General features: G+C 35.9%; 1 protein-coding gene across 1 annotated transcript in view; it reads right to left on the reverse strand.

Annotated features, from left to right (window-relative positions):
* PRKX (protein kinase cAMP-dependent X-linked catalytic subunit) overlaps positions 1-22,393 on the reverse strand; it is a 55,831-nt gene that overhangs the window by 14,417 nt on the left and 19,021 nt on the right. The window contains exons 2-4 of the mRNA XM_058045778.1: positions 15,155-15,323; positions 10,818-11,081; positions 4,200-4,319 (exon numbers count right to left, since the gene is read on the reverse strand). Coding sequence (XP_057901761.1) covers positions 4,200-4,319; positions 10,818-11,081; positions 15,155-15,323 — 553 coding nt within the window. The remainder of the gene's footprint in view (positions 1-4,199; positions 4,320-10,817; positions 11,082-15,154; positions 15,324-22,393) is intronic.

The following is a 22,393-nucleotide window of genomic DNA, read 5'->3' on the forward strand; positions in this document are numbered from 1 at the left end:
TATGGTGAAAAAAACATAATAATTCAAAGCACTGAAAAGCATGACTACACTATCTGGTTAGGGAAAGACTAAAGGACATTTTTTGTTGGTTTTCACAAAGTCAGAGTACTTTCTTTATGAAAAACTACTTCCCAGCTAACTGAAAAGTGGAAGAATCTCAGGAATAATACTTGTGCTATTAAAAATTCCTGCTTTGACACTAAAGAACAAGGAAAACATGATTGCTATTTAACATGCACCGGTTTTTTCACCACAAGAAAGTCTATCATATAGTTTCTTTTTTAGTCAAGCAACATAAATATCATTCACATTCTCCACAGCAAGTTGACAAACCCAATTTTCTACTTATTACCTATTAGAATCTACAAATACATAAAGAAATTAGAATATTTTAAACTATGTATTACAAAGCTACCAGCTGCAGTAAGCAGATTACTGTACATTACTGAGGTGTGAAATCAAGAAGAACAGAAGTACATATAATTTTTTCATATTTATATTGCATTGTTTTAATTTGCTTTCCCACTTTAAAAACCCAAAATTACTATGTCTAGAGTTCTTGTGAAAAATTTAAATCACAGTTGGCTATATAATAATTTTATTGCAACAAAAGTGCATTTGAACTCTATGCAAAATGACAATGGCTTTGAAACACTGCAGTTTTCTCATGGACAAACCAAGTAACTTGATTTTGATGCTTTTTATAAATGTCAATCTTCAACACAGCACAGATTTTAAACAAAACAACACAAGTATTGTGCTGGAAGCTACTTAATAAATCAGAAAAAATCCCCCTGAGTTTCAGACTTTCTTCACACCACAACACAAATACAAACAGCTGCCTTTTCACCAACTGAAAAGAAGATACAAAAAATATCATCTCTGTAAATGGGCGAACAGCTGCAAACCAATCCTTTTGCTAACTGAAGCATAACAATGGCACGGACATAAGTTTCCAAGACAGTCTGAAGAGAGAAGTAAAATCTCAAGGGAAAATATACAGGTCTGAGAATATGAAATTGCAGACAGGAACCATTAACCTACCTAAAATGCCAGACCACCACATCACATATGACAACCAAAGCTAAAGTAAACCCACAAATCCATATTAATACACAAAATTCGTATTAGCTGCATATCTGATAACAGTACAATTACAACCTAACTTATCTAATGTTAAATGACAAGCATATTTTTCTTTCCATTAAATAGCAACAGAACTCATTTACTCAAAATAAATAGATGTTTTTGTATTGACAGTTTGCTTATCTTGTTTAGATTAACTCAATGAACTTGGTGTTATCCATCTGTTAAGTTTTCTTATCACCCTTGCTTCTCCCTGTTCCTTCCCCCTTCTCTATTTTGCCTCAACAGGACCTTGCCTCAAACCTAGTTTGTGCAGAAGAAGAATTCAATGGGCCTCCAGAGATTAAGTTAGGGAAATAAGACACTGTTGAACCGAAGGTGTGGGTTTGTTTGTTTTTAGAGAGGCCATTTCCTTACATGCACACCTACCAATTCTTTTCAATTGCTTTTGGGCTTCAGGGAGACTAACTTCAGGAAATAACTACCAAATGTCTTACATTAATTTACTTGCAGACAATAACTTAGTCTTGAAGTCAGGTTTTGGTCACCTTCAAAATATTTTCAGATTTCTTACATCTTCTTTGAATTTTGAACTATAAAGTTAACTAGGACTGCTTCTGTAATAAAAGCCTTGATAGTAAATATCTAGCCAGATCTTGAGCTAGTGAGGAAAAGTGCTTCAAAACACTATTGCTAAGAACAGTAAAAAGTTTATAAAATGCTAAAAGCATACATTCATTGTGACAACCTTCCCATCTAAAGGAAACACATACAAGCCATAATCTCTATCCTTCTTTAATCCCCTAAAAAAACACCCTAAGAAAGTAGCATTTCCCCATCTTTAAAAAGTCCAAATCAAACAAAAAAAAAAACTCCAAAAAACAAGCCTCAAAACACAATCACCCCAAATATATAAGCTTGTATGGAGTCCCTATTCCAGCTTTGGAGAATGACTGAATGCTGCTGTTTTTAATTTTTTAGTCTTGGATGCAATCCCTATCCAAAGCAGCATTCAATCATTATAAAGAGTGAGTCTATTCAAGCACTGTAATAAAAAAACCTTAGCAAATCACACACAACAGACAGCTGCTCTGTCAGTCAGCCTATATAAAACCTCACTTGACTTTCAGGACAGTGTAAGCTATCTCTATTGGTTAAAAGTCTCTAAAAGCCAAAGTGCTCATTTTAAGCCACCCACTCTGAAATCCAGGTCTCATTCCCTGAGCCAGTCAGTGTCATGACACAGAAGATCCTACATAGAAACAACAGCAGCTGCTCCCATTTTTAATGAACAATATATACCAGTCATGTTTCAGTGGAACACACAGAAGCCATACTTCAGCACCCTGTGGTCTTGAGGTCTCAATGACTCCAAATATCTTGTCTGATGGCCACCTGTAGTCTTTGTTAACTTTGTAAACTACATTTCTATTAGTGGTCTAGAGGAGAGAATCCTCCCAACATCTCTGTAAGGCGTGCAAATAAATAAGGTCCAATATCCACTAACACTGAGACCACACAGACCTAACAGAGTGGCCACACTGAAACCCCTGGCAGGAAGGTAAATCACAGCTGGGTGACTGCAGCACCTATGCTCATATTACAGCCCAGACACTTTTATCTACAGTCTTCTTGCTGTCCAAGGCTAAGAATAGTGGCAACAAGCTTGCTGGGAATCTCTTTTTTCTCTCTGAGAAGGACTCTTTTGACCAACTTGGGCTGCTCACCTTGCAGGAAGCAATGGAAAAAAGGTGGAGCCTGGTCTCTGCAAATCAGCCTCCATAAATAACAACTTGGGCCAGCCAGCAACTACGTTTATTGCTTTTCTGTCTACTAATTGCCATAGATTCAAAGTCAATGCATATGTAAGCCTTCAGGACACTACGAAAGCAAGCAGTGGGGAGCAATGCTGTGCTAGGGAAAGTTGTGTTGCTATTGAGTGAACAGCAGTACCCCACAATGTGATTAGAGCTCTGAAGTGACCACCCTTTCATCAGGGGAGCTACTTGCTCAGGCAAAATTACAAGCTTGTCCAAACAATGCAAGAGTCAGCGAAGTCACTTTGAAATGACAGAAATACACAGAGAAAAGGATGAATAAATCCAAGCAAGGACACTGTTCTGATCATTCTACAGGGCTGCAAATTTATTAAGAAAGGCCACAGAGGACACCTGATGCACCTGGGGCCCAAGAAGGTGTAGAGCTCAGAGCCAGGTACCAGGCAGAAGGTATGAAACTATGAAGAAGGTAGAACTATGAAATCAAACTGATAAAATACCCTATGTTTATTCAGAAGCTATGAAAACCTTGCTTTCACCTGCATTTGTCCTATAGCACCCACCACGGCAAAGCCAATTGCTTTCAAAAATCCAAACCTTTTTTCAAGTACCCTCAAACAACACAGCCAAGACAAAGAGGAAAACCACAACAAGTAATGAACAAGTTATTATATTAATGCCAGAAACCGTTTCTTCAGTTTGAATTTGTATCTTCTGAAAACATTGCTTTATCAAAAAAATTCCACAACAGCAAAAGCAGCATTTGAGCAAACTGATTTCAAACAGACCTATAAAGCTTTTCACTATTCTTCTTCCTCTGGTTTAAAGAAAACCAGTGCTCCATTATAATACAAATTGTATTAAAGTCTTCCTACTTGCCACTGTGCATTTTTACGGACTAAAGCTCCCACTGTAACTAGGATTTCCCTATGTTGGAAATTAATTACAGAAGTAGTCCTGTTCTTTACCCTTTAAATGTAAAGGACCTCGTAAATAAAAATCTAAACTTCAGCAAAACCTGAATTTCCAAACACATAAGGAAAAGAGAAGCTGTTAAAGTATTAAGAAAAACAAAACAAAAAACCCAAACCAAACAGAAAACACAAACTCAAAACAAGATACAAAACCAACAAACTCAAAATCCTAAAACATTCCCACAACAAGTGATATCTGTAGTTTTCTAAAGCTTCCCAATTCCTTTCTTCAAAAGCAGAAATTAAACCAGTAAATCAATAATAAATTTGGCCCAAATTTGCTTATCCAAATATTGTAAACAGAACTAGCAAATAATTCTGTATTACATAATATTGCTGTGGTATAGTAATTATCACTTACCCTGACAACATCTCAAATATAAGAATTCCTAGGGCCCACCAATCCACAGCTCTTCCATGGCCTTTACTTTGTATGACTTCTGGTGCAAGGTACTCAGGAGTGCCACAGAGAGTCCACGTTCTGGTTGTAAAAGAAGGGAAAAAAAAAAGCACAAAACAAACAACAATAGCAGATCAAATTGAAACTGAAATAACAGTTACAGGAAAAACCAAACACAGACATAAGAACTACCCAACATATACCTACCTATGTATTTACAATACAAAGGAATAGAGACATAAGAAAGGCCTGCACAAGATTTAAACAGACTGCTTTGATGATGCTGTCCAATTCTCCTGGAATACAGATATGTGCAAATTAAGAAACCGCCTGTCTCAGAAAATACCTGTGCATAGAGTTTCCCAGCTGGTGCTGTGGTACTCCACCCATTAAGACTATACATTGTTTTGAATTATTAACAGTGTTTTTCATGGACTCCTTCTGACAGGCCCAGCAGAAGACAAGCTTAAATGGCTTTTTCCAGAAAAACAAAGTTTCATTTAGAAAAAAGAAAAGAAGGGAGTTTTTAAAGCAGTCGTAGTTTAAATCAGTAAATAATAGCACATATATGAAGATTTGTTTTACAATCTAAGTAAAGTTTTTCAAATAGTATTGAAATCTAACCTGTCATCACTTCCACAATATTCATTAAAAGGGAAACATTTGTATTTTTAGTTATTTTAAATATTTACAAGGTGTAGTCAAGCAAGTATGAGATAAGTAGGCAATACTTTTTGATCTATTTTTAAGTCATTTTTAATTGTAGCTTTCTATGGTAAGGTCAAAATAAAACTCTTATATTGCTAACTAACTGAAGTTCAAGTTCTATAGAGAAAAGAAAAACTGAAGCTAAGCAGTTATGTTTACAAAGACCAAATTATAATTGAAAATAAGAATATTCTGATGTAATTTCTTTCAGTAATGTGAACTTTTCATTGTAAAAATATCCATGTAGAATTTTCTTGGCTTCACTCCCTTGACTTAGGTTTAAATATACTTGAGAGAAAAAGGTCCTCTCATTTTGAATAAATTACCCATCCCTGGCAAGTCAGAAGATAAAACTTTGAAAATGTGCTCACCTATTCAAGAGAAATTGAAATCCCAGCACAGAATAAGAAAGAAAACTGTATCAGATTTTAAAAGGAGCTCTAGTAAAATATGACAAAGACTATAATCACAAATGGTCACCACATGATTTCTAACTTGCGCCAAAAAATCCTGAGTGTTTGTGAGAGGAAGAATTTCCTCCAATTAAACTGTTAAGACACTCCTGAACAAATGCATTAAGATGAACAGCAATCACCTTTAGAAATAATACTAATTCAATTTCTTTTTTTCTGAGAATGCAAGGAAGATGATCGTTCCATCCTACTCTGTGCTGATGTGGCCTCACCTTGAGCCCTGTGTGCAGTTTTGGGCAACAAAATGTAAAAAAGACATTAAGCTACTAGAGGGTGTCCCAAGGAGGGCAATGCAGATGGTGAAGGGTCTGGAGAAGCCTTATGAGGAGGGGCTGAGGGCACTTGGTCTGTTCAGACTGGAGGAGACTGAGGGGAGACCTCATTGTGGTCTTCAACATCCCCACAAGGGGAAGCAGAGGAGCAGGCACTGATCTCTTCACTCTTGTGCCCAGTGAGAGGACTCAAAGAAACATAAGGAAGCTGAGTCAGGGGAGGTTTAGGTTGGATATCAGGAAAAGGTTCTTCACCCAGAGGGTGGTTGAGCACTGCAGCAGGCTCTCCAGGGAAGTGATCACAGCACCAGGCCTAAGAAAGTTCAAAAAGTGATTGGAAAATGCTCTCAGGCACAGGGTGTGACTCCTGGGAATGTCCTAGGCCAGGCCAGGAGTTGGATTTGAGGATTCTGATGCGTCCCTTCCAACTCAGCATAATCTATGACTCCTTGCAATATTTTAAAGGGAGCTTTTGTTTCTGGGGTTTTTTTTCAGTTGGTTGGTTTTTTTAAGCCTTGAACATTTGATTCATAAAAATAAGATAAAGGAAGGGAAGCTGTATAGTCAGTTAAGGCTTTAGCTGAAGAATTACAACTTGAACTTCTTTAAGCTTCAGTTTACTATGGCAAAAGCCAAATTATTCCAGCTAAACTGTCAGAAGCACTAGGCACACTTTGCATTCAATGCACTTCAAGGTTCTTGAAATGACATTTTTAAGTGTAAAGAATACATTTTTATAATTAATTTATCCAAAAAATATGAACTCTCATTTTCCAAATCAAGGATACTGAATTTTTACATACAGTGCTGCTTTACACTACTGCCATCTAGCAGCTACCTAGATCAGGACTATGGAATTAAGACTAACATATTTTAAAACAAAGTACTTCTCCCTCTCCCAAATTTAAAAAGCTGTATCAGTCATGTGACTTAATCACACTGATTTAGGCAAATGCCTAAATGAAATCAGCTGACTGCAAATAAATTAGCTGACAGTTTTACCATGTTTTTATTCTACCAAGAGGAAAACTGTGAATGTAACTTGCCAATGCAATCTGAAGTTTCCTAGCTGCACTAGGAAATAAAATTTATTACTACCACATTAACTACTTCCTTAATTTCAATCAAGAAATGTATGTTTATTAATTACACAAAAACTTGGAACTCATGTTCTTTTTTAAGATATGCATTTGTTCCATAAGATTGTGACTTGTGTTTCCTCTTTTGTTGGCCATGAAACATACTAAATAGTATTTTGGAAAACACATCAAGTAGATGCTACAAAAAGATAATATGTTAAATTATTTTTTTAATCATTACTGTTTTATGGCTACTGCATATTTATCTGAAGTTCCAGATAACTTATTTGAAGATAAATTACAATGAAAAAAGGTAAGAATAGACTGTTCCCTTCAAATGGCTACAAAATATTCACTCTTCTGAATTTTCAAGATAAAAGCTGAAATACAAGAAAGTGGTAATTGATAAGCTTGAATATGTAATTTTAAAACATGAAATATAGAATCTACTCTGGTTAAAAAGGTAAGCTACATAATAATTTTGTGAAACTACTGAAGAGTACTGTGTGAAGAAGTTCAGTCTCGATGGTTAATGTGTTTCAGCATTCTACACCATTCAGCATCCATCTGTGTACCTGAAAGCTTTTTGCATATGAGACAGATTTGTTTTGGTATTCTGGCAGTTTCTCTATAATTATATTTAACAAAGATTGTTTTGCATGCAGCCAACAAAAATTTGTTCTGCAAGACATTCTTGCTTGCTTGTACAGTGACAAAAGGTAGACTTTGCAAACTAGACTTACTACGTCTTACATCGCCTTTCTCTCTTTAGTCCACTGTGTGGAACAGTCATGAGGCACATCCAGCCCATGAAACAATGCAGAACTGTCCCCAATATGTTTAAGATTAATCACTTCAACTTTCTAGAAAGACTCATGGGTAAATTTCTTTTTTAGGAATGTAAACCGAATAAACTGAAATTAACAGTGAATAACATTCCAGAAAAAAGAAAAAAGATCACTCGAGTCTTTTTACCTGTCTTATTTAAAACTGTCGATAAAAAACCCCATAAAATTCCATGCAGATTAGCCTTGTGCTTCTCTGAAAGAACATGGGAATTAAACGCCAACCCTCCAAAAATTCCCAAAAAACACTAAACACCCGAATGAAAAAAAAACAACATCCAAAAACCACACAAAAAAAGGAAATCGGAACAGAAAAACATTTCAATAAAAGTACTATACCCAAAAAGTGGTATATGCGTTTCAGAAAGAGAAAGGGCTACAGTTGTAAAGTTCAAAGGAAATTCTTTTTACAGCCTTCAGGTATCAGTAATTTATAAAAACCCCCTCCCCAACTTCCTTCCTGAAATTGCCCTTTTTTAGAAGTAGTGGCACATCTATTTTATATGAATGTACTTACAAGAAACTGAAAAGGTTATTAAGTCTTCAGTTAAGCAACATCAAGGTGGAAAAGAGAAGAAATAAACAGCAGCTGAGGCAAAGACACACTGTTTTGGAGAAAAATTCAGAGTTTTTAAACATACACTATGAGTGAAAAGGGAGGAACAAGGATAAACAGAAGGACATACCAACAAGGAACAGAAGGAGCAAAGAAAACCTCCTCTGTCTCTCTAAAAAAAACATTGAGAGTCTAGCCCTTCAGAAATTGTAGTAACAAGAAGGTACAGGTGCAGGCTGCTTTCCACAGTGGGAACATGAGCTATGAGCAAAACCCTCTTTCTGAAGAGCAGCTTAACTGTAGAGGTACATGGTGAAAATTTCATCCCTTTACACACGGCAGTGTGTAAGAAAGGAAAACGTCTACAGAAAAACCCCAATTAAGCAGCTACAGAATCATTTGGTGAAGTATTATTTATCTGGAATGTGAGATCGTATCCCAAGTCTTCTGCAGACCATGTTTTCATTTATGTAAAGTGTCCTCTTTCTAGGGATGTCTCTGCTGATCCTGAGAGCAGGTTACCTCACAATGTTTAAAGAACACAAATACTTCAGGTCTTCTTCTTGCCATTCATGTATGCTGTGTATATGCTCACATCTATACACTCACTGACACCCATACACATAAGATTCATTAGTACAGATATCTGCCATGCATAAAAATGACAATATCTCCTATAATTTTGATCAAATAGGCTATGCCATAAAGAAAAGCACCTACTGGAGGGCACTAGTGAATAAAGGGTTTATAACTGTATATTTTTACAGTGACAAAACCAACATTGTGAAAATGACTTCAGCTAGTGGGGAGAATACCATGTAGTTTCAAAAAAAAAAAACAAAACCCCAAACCCAGTAACACAAAAAAATTAACCAGATTTGCATAGGTGCAACCTGTGCAGTCTTTGCCACCTGTGCTCTAACTGATAATGTTTTTGCTTATTTCAATTTTATGTTCTGCAGTCATGTTACCTGTTGTACATTTGAAGGAAAATCAGCTATGAATACAAAACTACTATAATCTTCTATGATTCAACAAAAACTGATCAACTCCACTGCCCCCAAGCAATATGGAGAACACAAACCCAATTAAAACCAGTAGCAATCAAGTTTGATATCCTAAAATATATTTGAACAAATTTACTCTTAGAGATTCATCTACCAGGTTGAAAAATATACTCTGATATGAACTATCACCTTATTTAATGAAGGGTTACTTCTCTTGTGCCTTAAACCCACAGAAGCACAAAACAAGAATTACCACCAGGCGGCAGTATATACATATGAAGAGCAAGTTGTGAGTACTTGTATGAAAATGTCTTATAAAGAGATTGCACTACTTTCTTACATGGAATATGTTAGCTCTTCCTGCAAAAAGGTTTTTGCTTTAAAAACAAAGTATTAAAATGAAAGGCCAGAATTTGTAGGCCTTTTTACTTGCCCAGTGAAAACTTTATTAATATACTCCTAATAAAAATTATTAAAACAGATTTTCAGACCTTAAAGGTTAATAGAACTTTTGATTCTATTTTGAGATGTCATTGGTCTCATCTGACTTTTACTTCATAATGGATGCATTAAGCAGCTTCTTGTTACTGATAAGTAAAACCTTACAAAAGAAAGGCCTTGTAAAATCATGGCTCAGGCCTGTAACTTTGGTTAACTAGAAAAGGACTGTGGGAAGGAGACTCAGCTGAATTAGGGGTAGAAAAACAAGTTATGTAACCATGGTGTGTTCACATCATGGTGTATGGTCGTTGAATTATGTTTGTTATGATTTACAAGTATGTAGCTGCTAAAGCAGCATCAAACAGGTTGATGACTGAAGAGGATGAGCACCCATGTAGAGCCTAACTCAGCACCGTGCTGCCTCAATCTGAACAATCAAATAGAGTCTCCCTCAAGAGATGACTCAAAGGCATAACATCAAGCCTTGTCACACCACTCTTCTGATACAACAGGCTGGTTTTTACCTCCCTTTTCTTGAATCCCAATGCTCTTGTTTACTTTTAAAAGCATGTATTATGGTCTTGAAAGAGTAGTCCAAACAGAGAGAACAGAGAAATCACTGGAGGGGAGCCTCTGCATCACCAAAACTCACATATGTAACTAAAGCTAACAGTAATACAGAAGCTAGATTTAAATAAATCAGTGCTGCTGAAGCTGGCCTTATGGTTTCTGTCTAGGCTTTCACAGTTTCATTTTTGCCACAGGCTAGTGAAAACACTGTATCTAGTTTTAAAATCACTCTTCAAAAATCTCTAAAAGGAAACTAGAAGGAAACCTGAGTTATAAGACATATTCAGTATGTATGGAGGATTAATTTATGTATCTTAGTATTGGTTCATATTATTTTCCTTAACTCCCTTTTTCCAACATGACTGCTGAAAACTTAAATATACAAAACCAGCCATATAAAAATATTTTCCTGTCATTGCTTATGTGTGATATTGCTCCTGGTGATACCTAAGGGATAATACTGCTTTCCATTCAGCCATTTAAAGATTATAATTTCCTTCATATTAAGGGATTTGATACGTGTGAACCACATGGAGTGTTAAATCAAATGCTGAGCATCTGAAATCAAACATTTTTTTCTAACTGTTTAGCATGCAAAATGTAATTACCAGAACAAAACCCGACCTACCTGTCCACCAGTTTTTTTGCAAATCCGAAGTCAGTAAGCTTGATATGTCCTTCTTTGTCTAGTAATATATTTTCAGGTTTTAAGTCTCTGTAAACTATTTCTTTGGAGTGCAGGTATTCTATTGCACAAATAATTTCCGTCGAGTAAAACAGTCCTGTGCTGTTGTTGAAACGCCCCATGTTGCGCAGGTAACTAAAAAGTTCTCCTCCTGGCACGTATTCCATTAGCATATATAAAAAACGTTCATCGTGGTTGGTCCAAAATCTGTAACAAAAGTATTGTTTTAGTGAATAAAGAAATTAATGTCTTTGATTTGCTTTACAAGTCAATGTCTGTAAAATGGCCTCTGCTACCTCAACTGTGTACATAACTAATTTCTGACTCCTTGTCTGCAAACATTAAAACCTCCAAGAATCCAGCAGGATTATGTAATACACTTGAGTAACGACCTTAAACTACACTACAAAACCAGATAGCTGAGGCTAAGTACAGCACAGGACAAGAAAAAACTTTAATTGATAGATTCTGTTTCATCATGCCAAACAGGTCTCTTCAAAGCACCAAATAACTGACCCAATATAAAGACCACACACCTTGCATTTTATATTATCAAGCATTACCAAAGTGATGGGGGTAAGCAGAATCTGCTTTTGTAAAGACTTTCATGACAATATGTTCAAAACCAGACATCAAAGAGTTCTCCTCCTGTCCTATGCCTTCCTCCCTAGAGATACACAATCCCAACTAAAGCATCAGATGACAACCCTTGATCTTTCACAATAACAAAAATGATAGCAGAACAAGATTCATTTCTGTACCTCAGAATTAATCCAAGGATAGGTACCTTCCATTCCTCAGACTACAACCTTTAATTTAAGAGCTATTTCTGGGGTAGCCAGAGAAACATAAAGAACAGGTATAGAGGAAAGAAAATAGTTATATGTGGCTTTAAAATGTTTCATTACAGAATATAGGAATCTTCTCTTCTACATTGCCCTAAATTATCTTTTATTTCATCTATCTACATTAAACAAGTCACCTTACCCCTAAATGTAGCTCAACAGTTAAGAAGAAAACAAATAGGTGGTAACATCTTGAAGAACACTGCCATTTAAAACAAAGAACTATCCCTAATTCCATAATAAAAGATAGAGAACACTGTATCCTTACCTACTTATTGGTACAGTGATACAAGAACAGAAGCTACTTCAGCCTCTCGTCAGTGCTTCTGCAGTACCACAAATACCTCATGGTTAATCAGGGCACAGAGCCTCAGGAAAGGTGAGCAGGAACTGAGCTCCACAACACATGAATGACTTTTAGTCCAGAAGATTTTATTTTTCACAGTAGCACTGAGGCAACCAAGGAAACAAGACAGACTAACAGACATGAGCTACTGCTCTTTGATTCCCTCAGTAAAGGAGAAAGCAGAGCCCAAGCTTGTCTTCTGCTTTTATGGAACTTCTTCCCTATCACAGTCATCAACATCATTAATTGGCTCTTGGTGATCACAGCATCTTTACAGACTACACAAAAACACTCTGAAAATGTATTTTACATAATTAAGCAAAGCTATACCTACAATAAACAATGAAAGAAAAGTAGAAATGGGTGAAAAAAAGCAAAACACCTATATATAGTAGAGGAAGAGCAAAATCTGACAATACAGAGGGGAAAAAATGGAACTTCTGCATCATTAAGCACAGAATTTTTTACAAGAATTAATTTCTTAAAAAACTGACTCTTAAAGGTTTGTCTATCCACAGAAAAATGGACACATTATTTGGTATACATGAAAAAGAGCAAAATGAAGAATTTCTGTACTTGCAATTCCGACTGCTTTAAATGGTAATGTAATACTAAAAGAAAAAAAAAATCACAGAAGCTGTGATTAGAATAACAGGTGGTGTCATTAACTCTACAATTCAGCTTGCTACATAAACTTGAGATGCCACTGTGAAATCCTACAGACTAACAACCTGCTTCAGCTTATACAGCTACAAGACACAGTTGATTTTTATTAATTCTTCCTCTCTTCAAAAACATGTCAACATTACATCTCACTAAGAAGACTTGCACCACAGTGAATATGACACATTACTCAATTGTCAGTAAAGATTGCCTAGGAATCTCCAGTGATCAGTTGTTGCAGAAGCACTTAGGAAGTGTTTAGAAAAAAATTGTTTAAAAAATAACATAGATAAATAACGCCAGTGTCTACAGAAAAACTGTACCTCACTATATTTAGAATAGGTATTTGTCAAAAGTAACAGATAAAGGAAAAAAACCTCCATTCTTTACATATAGGAAAACTTATGGAATTTCCAAACACCAGCACACAATTATGTGCAGCATTACTTTATAATTTTCCGTCATAAAATCCTGAAATACTATGCTGCACTGACACCAAAGGAAAATGCTATCTGTGTTAAAGATGGTGAAGCTAACTGAAAAGATAAAAACCAGACCATGTAGATCACACACTTTAAAGGCATTAAAGCTGAACTATATAATTTTTCCCCATTTTTGTTAAACACTTACAGTAAAATAATAACAGATAAAAAACCAAACAAATTGGGCAGGAGGTGGCTGAAAAAAATCTTTTAGTCACACAAAAAACTGCAGAAAGTGTTATTTGTCATACCATCTAGTGATAATCATTCACAAAGGTTTGTTTAACCTAAAGCACATAAGTATCTTTGTGACTTAAATTTTAACTATCTCACTTCAGCTATGTTGCTTGGAGTCTCCTCTGACAAGGGAAAAATCACATGGACAATTATATGAACATAGCTGCTGATGCAACATGCCATTGGACATTTCAACAGAAAAAGCAGAGCTCTAGAAGACATGAAAGATGTTTGCTTTGCATACAAAGAGAACTATTTGAATTGTGTCCTTTGGCAACATGAAAAATCTGATATTTTGTAAATAAGGTGTGAATGAAATCCAGGAAAACTCCCCTAGTTTGGATTTTTAATCACTTCTATATGAACATGAATCCTCCCTGTCTCTGACACATCACCCAAATTTCTCTACTCCCACTGTTCCTGACACACAGACCTACTGGGATGGGGTTTGCCTGGGAATTTGTTCATTGTTTTTGGTAGGGTTTTCCTTTCAAGAAATTCAAGATGTACACAGATACATATACAAAATCCTGTTCCCCCCATTCCAACCATACTTCAACCAGTCTAACCAGATGTACTCAGCTTCTCCATCTTGCTTTCTTCCATGAATCTCAATCTCTACATATTCTAGAACTTGTCTTACTGATACTATGCCACATACAGGATTTCTGAACACTAGCAGGAAACTAACAGCATCATGATGCTGGGAAAGCCAACACCACACCAGGGAAAAAGCCTCCTCCTGCAGGGCTCATTCCATCTTCTGAATGATGATGACCATGCTGTTCCCTTCTTCTTCTTCTCCCTCTGATACTTGCCTAACCCTGGCAGGAAGCTGCACTCCCTGCAGCTAGATTAACTAATGCTAATTTTGTCTAATTCTATGTAAAACTGATTAAGGCAGGTAAATGGAAACAAATCTTAGTTAATAGCTGGCCATGTATCCGTGCATGAGAAAACATAAATGGAAATTAACCTGCAATTACCAGAGGTTTAGTAATGTCATTAATAGATACAGACTCAGATACACAAGAAGCACTGCGGTGCTGTGAACAGAAAAGTATGAGAAAAGTTCTCCATTTAGCAATGGGACCACTGGGATCATTAGAGTTACCTCAATTCCACTAAAAAAGAAGTATTCTTCATGAACTGTGTTTAAATAATGCTTCTCAATAGGTTCCATCACTTAACTTCAAATACAGGAAAGTCCAAGAAATGCTGCAGTTATTTAAACTCTTTAAAAATAAAGTTTGCAGAAGTTCATTTAAGTTTTTAAAAACTTGCTATTAAGTCTGGGAATATCTTTAGCTATTTACCAATATCTACAGCACATACACGTAGAAATACTTTCATCACAATTCTAACATCAAGAATCATTCTAGAAGTCATTTTGATGAGCCAAAGCTAACAATTCTTCATTAGTATTTTCCTCTCACTTTCAAAAATGTCTCTTCTGCAGTGCAAAGATAAGAGAGAAAACACCTTATAATAAATTGTTTCAATGTTTAAATAATGCCTCTTTATTTTAAATTCTTGATTCTTCTAAAATATGTATTTCATTCCAAAGTCCATTTTAATCTAGATTACATATGAGAAATTAAATACTCTGTGTCATTAAAGTACCTAAGAACTTGCAATGAGATTCTGGAGTACTTTAACGGCACTTCCTGTATGAGTGAAATGAATTAAAAAAATAAAACAACTTACAATCTGATCAAAAAAGGGTGGTTGACTTCTTTCAAGACAGACTTTTCATTGTGCACATGTTGCTCTTGCTTCAGTCGAATGACATCAGGAATGCTCATTACTTTCAGTGCAAAGTAACGCTTGGCCATTTTCTCCTTCACCAGGTGAACACGTCCAAAGGTACCCGTGCCTGAAAAGTTGGAGAAGAAACATCAACTTAGCATAAAAAGGGAAAAAGAACAAAGATAATTTGCTAAATTAAAACCTACAAGAACTGCAGTTATTCAGGTGCGGAGATTATAAGATTATAAACTTAAATGTGTACAAAGAGGCAAAGCGATTCAGTAGGACAAGGAAGTGATGGGAAAAAATACATAAAATTTGCTGATCCTTCTAAAAATTAATACATTTTTAAAAATCTGCTTATAGTGCTCAGTGCTATATCACTTGGAAACAGCAGCTGTCTGGCACCCCTTTTTTTTTACAGTAATGTACTCCTTTTTGAACTCACTCTAAAAAATAAAGAAGGAAAATAAAAACGTAGTGACTTTTAAATAAAGCATTAGGCATTTCTCTATTCAACAGTCATTAAAGTTCCTTTTAAGTGCATTGCACTCAAGACAATCATATAACTGAACTGAGTATCTCTTAGTTTGAAATCAAAGTTAAAACCGGCACATTTAGCCAGACTGCTATTTGTTGCGCAGCAGTTTTACACATTTGAAGACCAACACAAATTTCAGCTCATTAGGTGATTGCTTACTGTTTTTCTGCTCATTAAACAATGAACAAAGGTTCCATTACAACAGTGCACCTGATCTTTTGAATCCCATTCTCAGACAGCAATATGTACCACTATAAAGGACACCTGGCATTAAAACCAAGCATCTAACTTGTGAAAGGTCCCTCTCTCCAGAAAAGTCAAAAGCTTAATACTTCAGCTCACTATCATCCCCTTACTTGCACATACCCTAGAAAAGGCAGCACAGACACCTGCTGCAGTATTATTAACTGGTTTGTTACTTGATTTCAGATTGTGTTGACCAGTTATGACCAATTTATAGTAAAGACAATTTCCTAAGATGTGCAATAGGTACAGGGAAAGGAGTGCGTATGTGAAAGGAAATACATTTTTGAGAGATAGGTAGGAGCAAGAAACCAACAAATTAACTTCTATAATTCCATTATTGAGGAGATGAGAAAAAACAAGGGAATTTTTGCCTCTGCTAGCTTCAATTTATGCTTGAAGTATTTCTTTTCTGTATGTGGATTCTCAGCTAAAATATTTTATGTTATTTAACAGTTTTCCTTTCCAATCACTTAAAACGTTGTTTAAGACAGCATTTACTAAAAACCACTAAAAACTACTAACTCCAGCAATCCAGTTTTATGGAATTTGCAGCTCCACTACCAATACAGATTTCAAAGCCAGTTTTCAAGATAAAAGTTCTCACTACACAAACACATCAAGCATTACCATTGTCCAAGCACAAAAGATTCTATCAAAGAAGTTTTACATTCCCACCTGTCCTGAATTACAGTTCTTTAACCATGAAAACTACATCTCAGAAAAAGCCTGCTTTTATAGCAAAGTAAACCATCAGGTTACCCTGGAAAATTTATCATGCAATGAAATCCTTTAACAATGTACTCATATTACATGACTATATCTGCAAACAACTTTATTTGCTCAGGGACAGGCTTCTGCAGTAAAAAAACCCCAAACAAATAACATAAATCCAACAAACAAACAAACACCAAAAAGGGCCCAAAAGTTTCCAAACAGACACATCTGTTCAAAATACTTTAAATACGGATTACTTACATTTACACTGCATATCATTACAGACAAAAAAAAAAAAAGAAAATTAACTCAGTTATTTCTGAATTAGGAGCTGAAATTTAAATTCTGAGTAAAAACATTGTGAAAAATAATGATAGTCATATGGCACACTAAAACTAGAAACCATCTTTGATTTTTGAGACTTCCAAATGTGGACTCAGGGAAATTAACAATACTAACCCCCCATAAGCAAATGTGGTTTTAGATGCATTTTGATACTTGTACAAACAAAGTGCTTCCACAGACATATCCAACATGAAAGTCAAAAGTGAACACATATCTAATTGTTTCTAGATCTCTAGTGATTACATGCTTCAGGACTTGTTCTACTTGTTTAAGAACTTTTTATTTTAGAATGCTTTACTTTTCCTTATGCTAATAATTTCTCTTTACAAACCACTGGTCAAAAATAACAACAATAATAACAGAAATCCCAAGTTCCACCTAATTTCAGCGAAGAACCTGTCAGAGACCTATTTAGCAATAGTTCTAACTTTGGAAACACTTTCTCTGTAAAAACACCTCTGCCAGGAACAGCAAAGCCTGGCAGGCTATTCCAGAATAGTGGCATGGCCTAATCTACAAAGCCTCTGGGAAAACCAGACGACCACACAGACAGGTGAGAACACAGAACCTCCCTAACCAGTTTTATTGCTGAACTGATCCCAGGCAGTCTATTCTCAAACATCTTGAGCACACTTGCCAGCAACTATAAAAATCAAGACCATACAGACCGAGAAGCCATCTAACACTTGTTTTGAGACATGTCTTCCCAAAATATGCATTTTCTCCCCATCAAGTCTTCTCAGAAAATCCATTAAGCCTGCATGAACTGGCAGTACCCACACACCCACCACTCTTCCATGGGACTAATTGTTATGCCTTTTTCTTGTTTTGTTTTATGCTTAGCCAGTCTTTAAATAACCAGGTAAAATTTGCATAAATAACTGCAATTAAAAATCTCACGTCAAACCTGCTCATGCTTTTAGCCATTTCTGCTAACATTCTTTAAGTGTTCTTCCTTGCAATTGATAGGGAAGGTAGGAGGCTGCAACAAGATGTTATTGTGGTTGTTTAGCATAGGCAAGTATATCTGTTCTATAAGAACAGGTTCTTGTGTTGTGAGTAGATGGAAATTCTGCCCCTCAGATTCATAAAAAGAAAAAAAAAAACCTGAAGCAGTAAGTGGCACTGAGCAAGACAAAGGCCCAGCTCCATAAATTTGAGGGAAGATTTTTGGCAGCAAAAAGGCAGTGTTAATAATCTTCCATCAAAGCCCCACTCCAGGTGAGGAGACATCTAACTCATGGAACAATTTCTGTTAATCCCTATGAAAGAACTGTTCCACATTTTCCCCTGATCACCTCAGAGTTCATCTGTGTGAACCAAATGAAGTTGACCTCTTGGGACAGATAAGTAAATATTCCTTATAATTACCTTAAAATGGAAATATTCTACACTTGTCTGTAAGAATTAAGGGAAACAGTGTTCACAAATTTGCACTTTAGTCTACTCATGTTTATTTCATATTTAGTTCAAACCAAGAGAACTCGAGGGACATGGTACCATTCTGGATTAGCCCTGAGATCTACCAAGTATTATCCTGCTGAAGCAAGAGCAATGGCTTCATACACTCCATACACATATACCTCTATCTGTCTGTTTAATTTAGTGCACGTTACCAGAGTTTCAGAGCAAAACAAAGCACCTACATGATAAGATCATACCACAAGAAAACAGCTGTTCTTACCAAGTCTGAAGGCAGAGTTGTAGTTTATTTGCACAGGCCCCTTCTCCCTGCTAAGGCATATGGTAAGTGAAGGTCTCTGGCCACCAGTGACAACAGCAAGAATGGCGCCTGTGCTATTAGCAACACAATTCATGATTTTCAGGACTAAATGGGCAAACAGAAAAAAATATGCAAAATGCTAACCACTAATCCAGTATAATCTGTTTACAACAGAAACAAAATTCTTGGATCCCACTGCAAATTTTATGTGCTTGCAGAGCTTGAAGGAATGCCTGCAATCTTCTCCACTAGGTAACCTTCTCATGTTAAACACGAAGAGATGAGGTCAAAATCTGCAGAGGACCAACTTGGGCTATGTATCAAACACAAGTAGGGTATTTTAAGTCTTACAAAACAAGCTGGATTCGCTAATACCATTCAAAACCACCATAGCCAGTTTCCATTTTGTTCTCTTTGAAGCCTGGCAGAAAAGAATAAAGAATGTGGGAACATTTCTGATGCAATTTCAGATACTTTTGATGCTAGGTAAAACAATCCTGCAACTTTTGATCAGCTAAAACAATTTTGTGAGTAGTCATGTAGTGACTATTTTGCTATTGATGTAGATGACTAATTTAATGCTTAGATTGCCTCTTTATTTGCTCCCATTAATCAGACCCAGCTGTTTTAATCCCCAGCTCTTTCTTAAAACCAAGTTTGCCTTGCTCAGATAGATACCATCTGTTTTAATGAGGAATAAACTAGGTCATGTGAGCTGTGTGACCCTGGGGGCTGCTTTCCGAGTCGCAGAAGGGTTGGCCCTGCCTTCAACAGATGCCTACAAAAATCATCAGATACATTCACTTTTATTTACAGTTAGAAGAAACATTTTCTACTATGACACATTAGTCTTTATTAATAGTCACAAGCACAACAGACTTTACTCTGTTAAATATCAGATATTAACTGATAACAGATATTAAGTGATATGTATCAGATTGCAAACTAACTACTAAATGTGAAATTTTGTCTGCCATTTAATCGCTGTCTTTTTTTGGGATTGAACTTCAACAGGCTAGACTAGGAAATGGGGTTGTCAGTTCTTGACAAAAAAGTGGAAAAGTGGCACAGCAAAGGAAAACCAGCCTGCCCAAACAGACTGGTAATCAGAAGATTAACACTTGGGAGAATGATTTAGGGAAACCACAAGGCACAAGTAACTGTGGGCTTCTACAACAAAAGATGTGGCTGGCAAATGAATAGGACAACTCAAAATGAGGACCATGATGATTTTGGACATCACAGTAGGGAAGTTTAGATTTTCATTAATGTGTCAACCCATTACCCAATGTCACTGAAAATGCCAAATACAGTGTCTTCACTGTTCTGCAAGCCAGCTGTGGATTGTTCACTGTAAATCTTAGATCACTGCTTTTATAGATCTTTATTACTTTAGAGGGTTCAGATTTAACACTGAAAAACAGTGAAAATCAGAAATAACAAGTTAGAGGCCCTTTTTTTTGCCTAGAACTGGGCACCTCATACTGCTGAATCAACAAAAGAAATGTCTGATCACAATTTTTGTAAAGTTTTTGTATCCTTCAATGATAAACACTGAAATCAGAAAGAGTCTGATTAAGACCTTAACAGCACAGAAAACAGAGATGCACGTGTATGTTCACCATGGGCAGCCCTGCCAGATGAGTTTGCTTCGATGCTTCTCATTCATTTGTTGTGCTGTGATTCCATTTCCACCAAGCATCCCTTCAAGAAAGAAAATGACTTTCTATTTAGCAATAACGTGAGAGAGTACGCAGCAAGAACTATGCCCATCACATTCCAGGCAAGATCATTGGATTACCTGTTCCACAAATTTTATTGGCACTGGCATACCACTGGTTTTCTCTTTTGTTTTGGATGATAGCCATACCTGTTGTCAAATCAATTGAAAGCTCAGTATCATTAATTCTTTACCCCACCTCAGTTGAACTTAAAAAGAAAATAGCAATGCATGTTCAAAGTACAGCCTACCTTCTGACTCAAAGGGGATGCTGCAAAAAATTTCCAAAGATCCCAAAGCCCTGGCAATTTTTAGGTTCTTTCTTACTTGGTATACAAGGAGCCTGTAACAACACACCACTAAAACTACATTTAAGTGCCTGGAATTCAGTTTAGTTTCTTTTCAGTTTCATGCAAGATTCACACAAGTATGCCAGAGAATACCAAGAAGTTGTGTCAACAACTCTTGTTGTTTACCCACTCATTTAAATCTTACTGAACTACAATCCTTAAGAACTAAGGACATGGGAATCACCAGGCTAATTAACACCCATCAGTCAAGTTTCCTGTTTTTCCACATAGTTCAGAGACATTTCTGATTTCCAGAAAGTGCCAATCAACTGAACATCAATGATGCAAGCTCCTCTGTAATGTCAGGTTTTTGATTTTTTTTTATTCACAAATTATTGTCTCTCTACAAAAATACTGTAAACATCAGGGTGCCCTGCCCTTAAGCAAAACACTCAGAATTCTTGAAAGTTTCTTCAGTCTCTTCATTCTTTCTTTTCTAATTTATTTTGAAATACTAGGGACCAATAAATAAATGAAACCAGAAAGTAACCAGATTGCTGGTTATGATAGCCATAAATCCCCTCAATTTCTAAGCAGCTTTTAGAACACTGATTCTAAATGCATCTCCCTTCTCAAAACTTCAGAACAATTCTAATAAAATTAATATTTCCCTACTTGGTTCTTCAATGGTATTTTTGCAGCTCTTTCTATAAAGTCTTCCAAAACCTGCAATTTGTGACAATGACCAAAAAAGAACATTGATAAAAAGAAGATGAACACATGAGTGGATGATAAAGCTTTTCTTCCATAGTGAAACTAGGACATTGCAAAATCATTATTTTTCCTACTTTAACCTATTTAAATATTACACTTGAAGTACAGATAGATCACAACTTCAAAACTGACTTTTTTTATAAAAACTGCTGAAATAGAAACCTTTAATGATGAAATCCTTTTTCATCTAGAAACGAAGTTTTATACTATTTCCTTAACTAAATAAAGGAGGCCTATTCAAACAGCTTATTTTAAATGATACCAAACACTTGCTAGAAGTGAAGCATATCAATCTGTATTAATATAATTTTTAAAAACTTGGTCTACCATGTTTTAAAAGACAAGTATATTTAAGCTAAGAATCATGCACCTGTCTAGCTAGTAACAGTTGCCAAGCCAAACACTGATACTCAGAGAATCATTATATTCTCTCTTCCATCTGATGAGAATTTCAGGTAATTAAAGCATTATCAAAAAGTGTCACATTTTAATGGCTGGAGAAAAATCTGTAAATTGGAAATTATACAAGAAGAAAAGATCTTTTCTGGATTTTAAAAAGTTGTAGCATTCAAATCCTATTCACAGAATTGATTCTTTCAGGTAGGGAGAGGTTAAAACAAGCACATGAACTACTTCTCGGAATGTAAATATTAAAGGGAAGAATTTTTAACCTATTGGTTTTTTTCCAAATAATTTCTCAAACAACAAAAGCCAGGCAGGCAAATCCCACACCTAGCCTCCTGTACATTAACTGATGCTTAAAATTCCCATCAAGTTTTGAGCAATTCAGGACTCTGGCTAACTGAATGTGTTCAAAGTGAATGTTTTCCAGTGGTGTTAATTA

The sequence above is a fragment of the Melospiza georgiana genome, chromosome 2, assembly GCF_028018845.1.
Source record: "Melospiza georgiana isolate bMelGeo1 chromosome 2, bMelGeo1.pri, whole genome shotgun sequence".
Classification (NCBI taxonomy): Eukaryota; Metazoa; Chordata; class Aves; order Passeriformes; family Passerellidae; genus Melospiza; species Melospiza georgiana.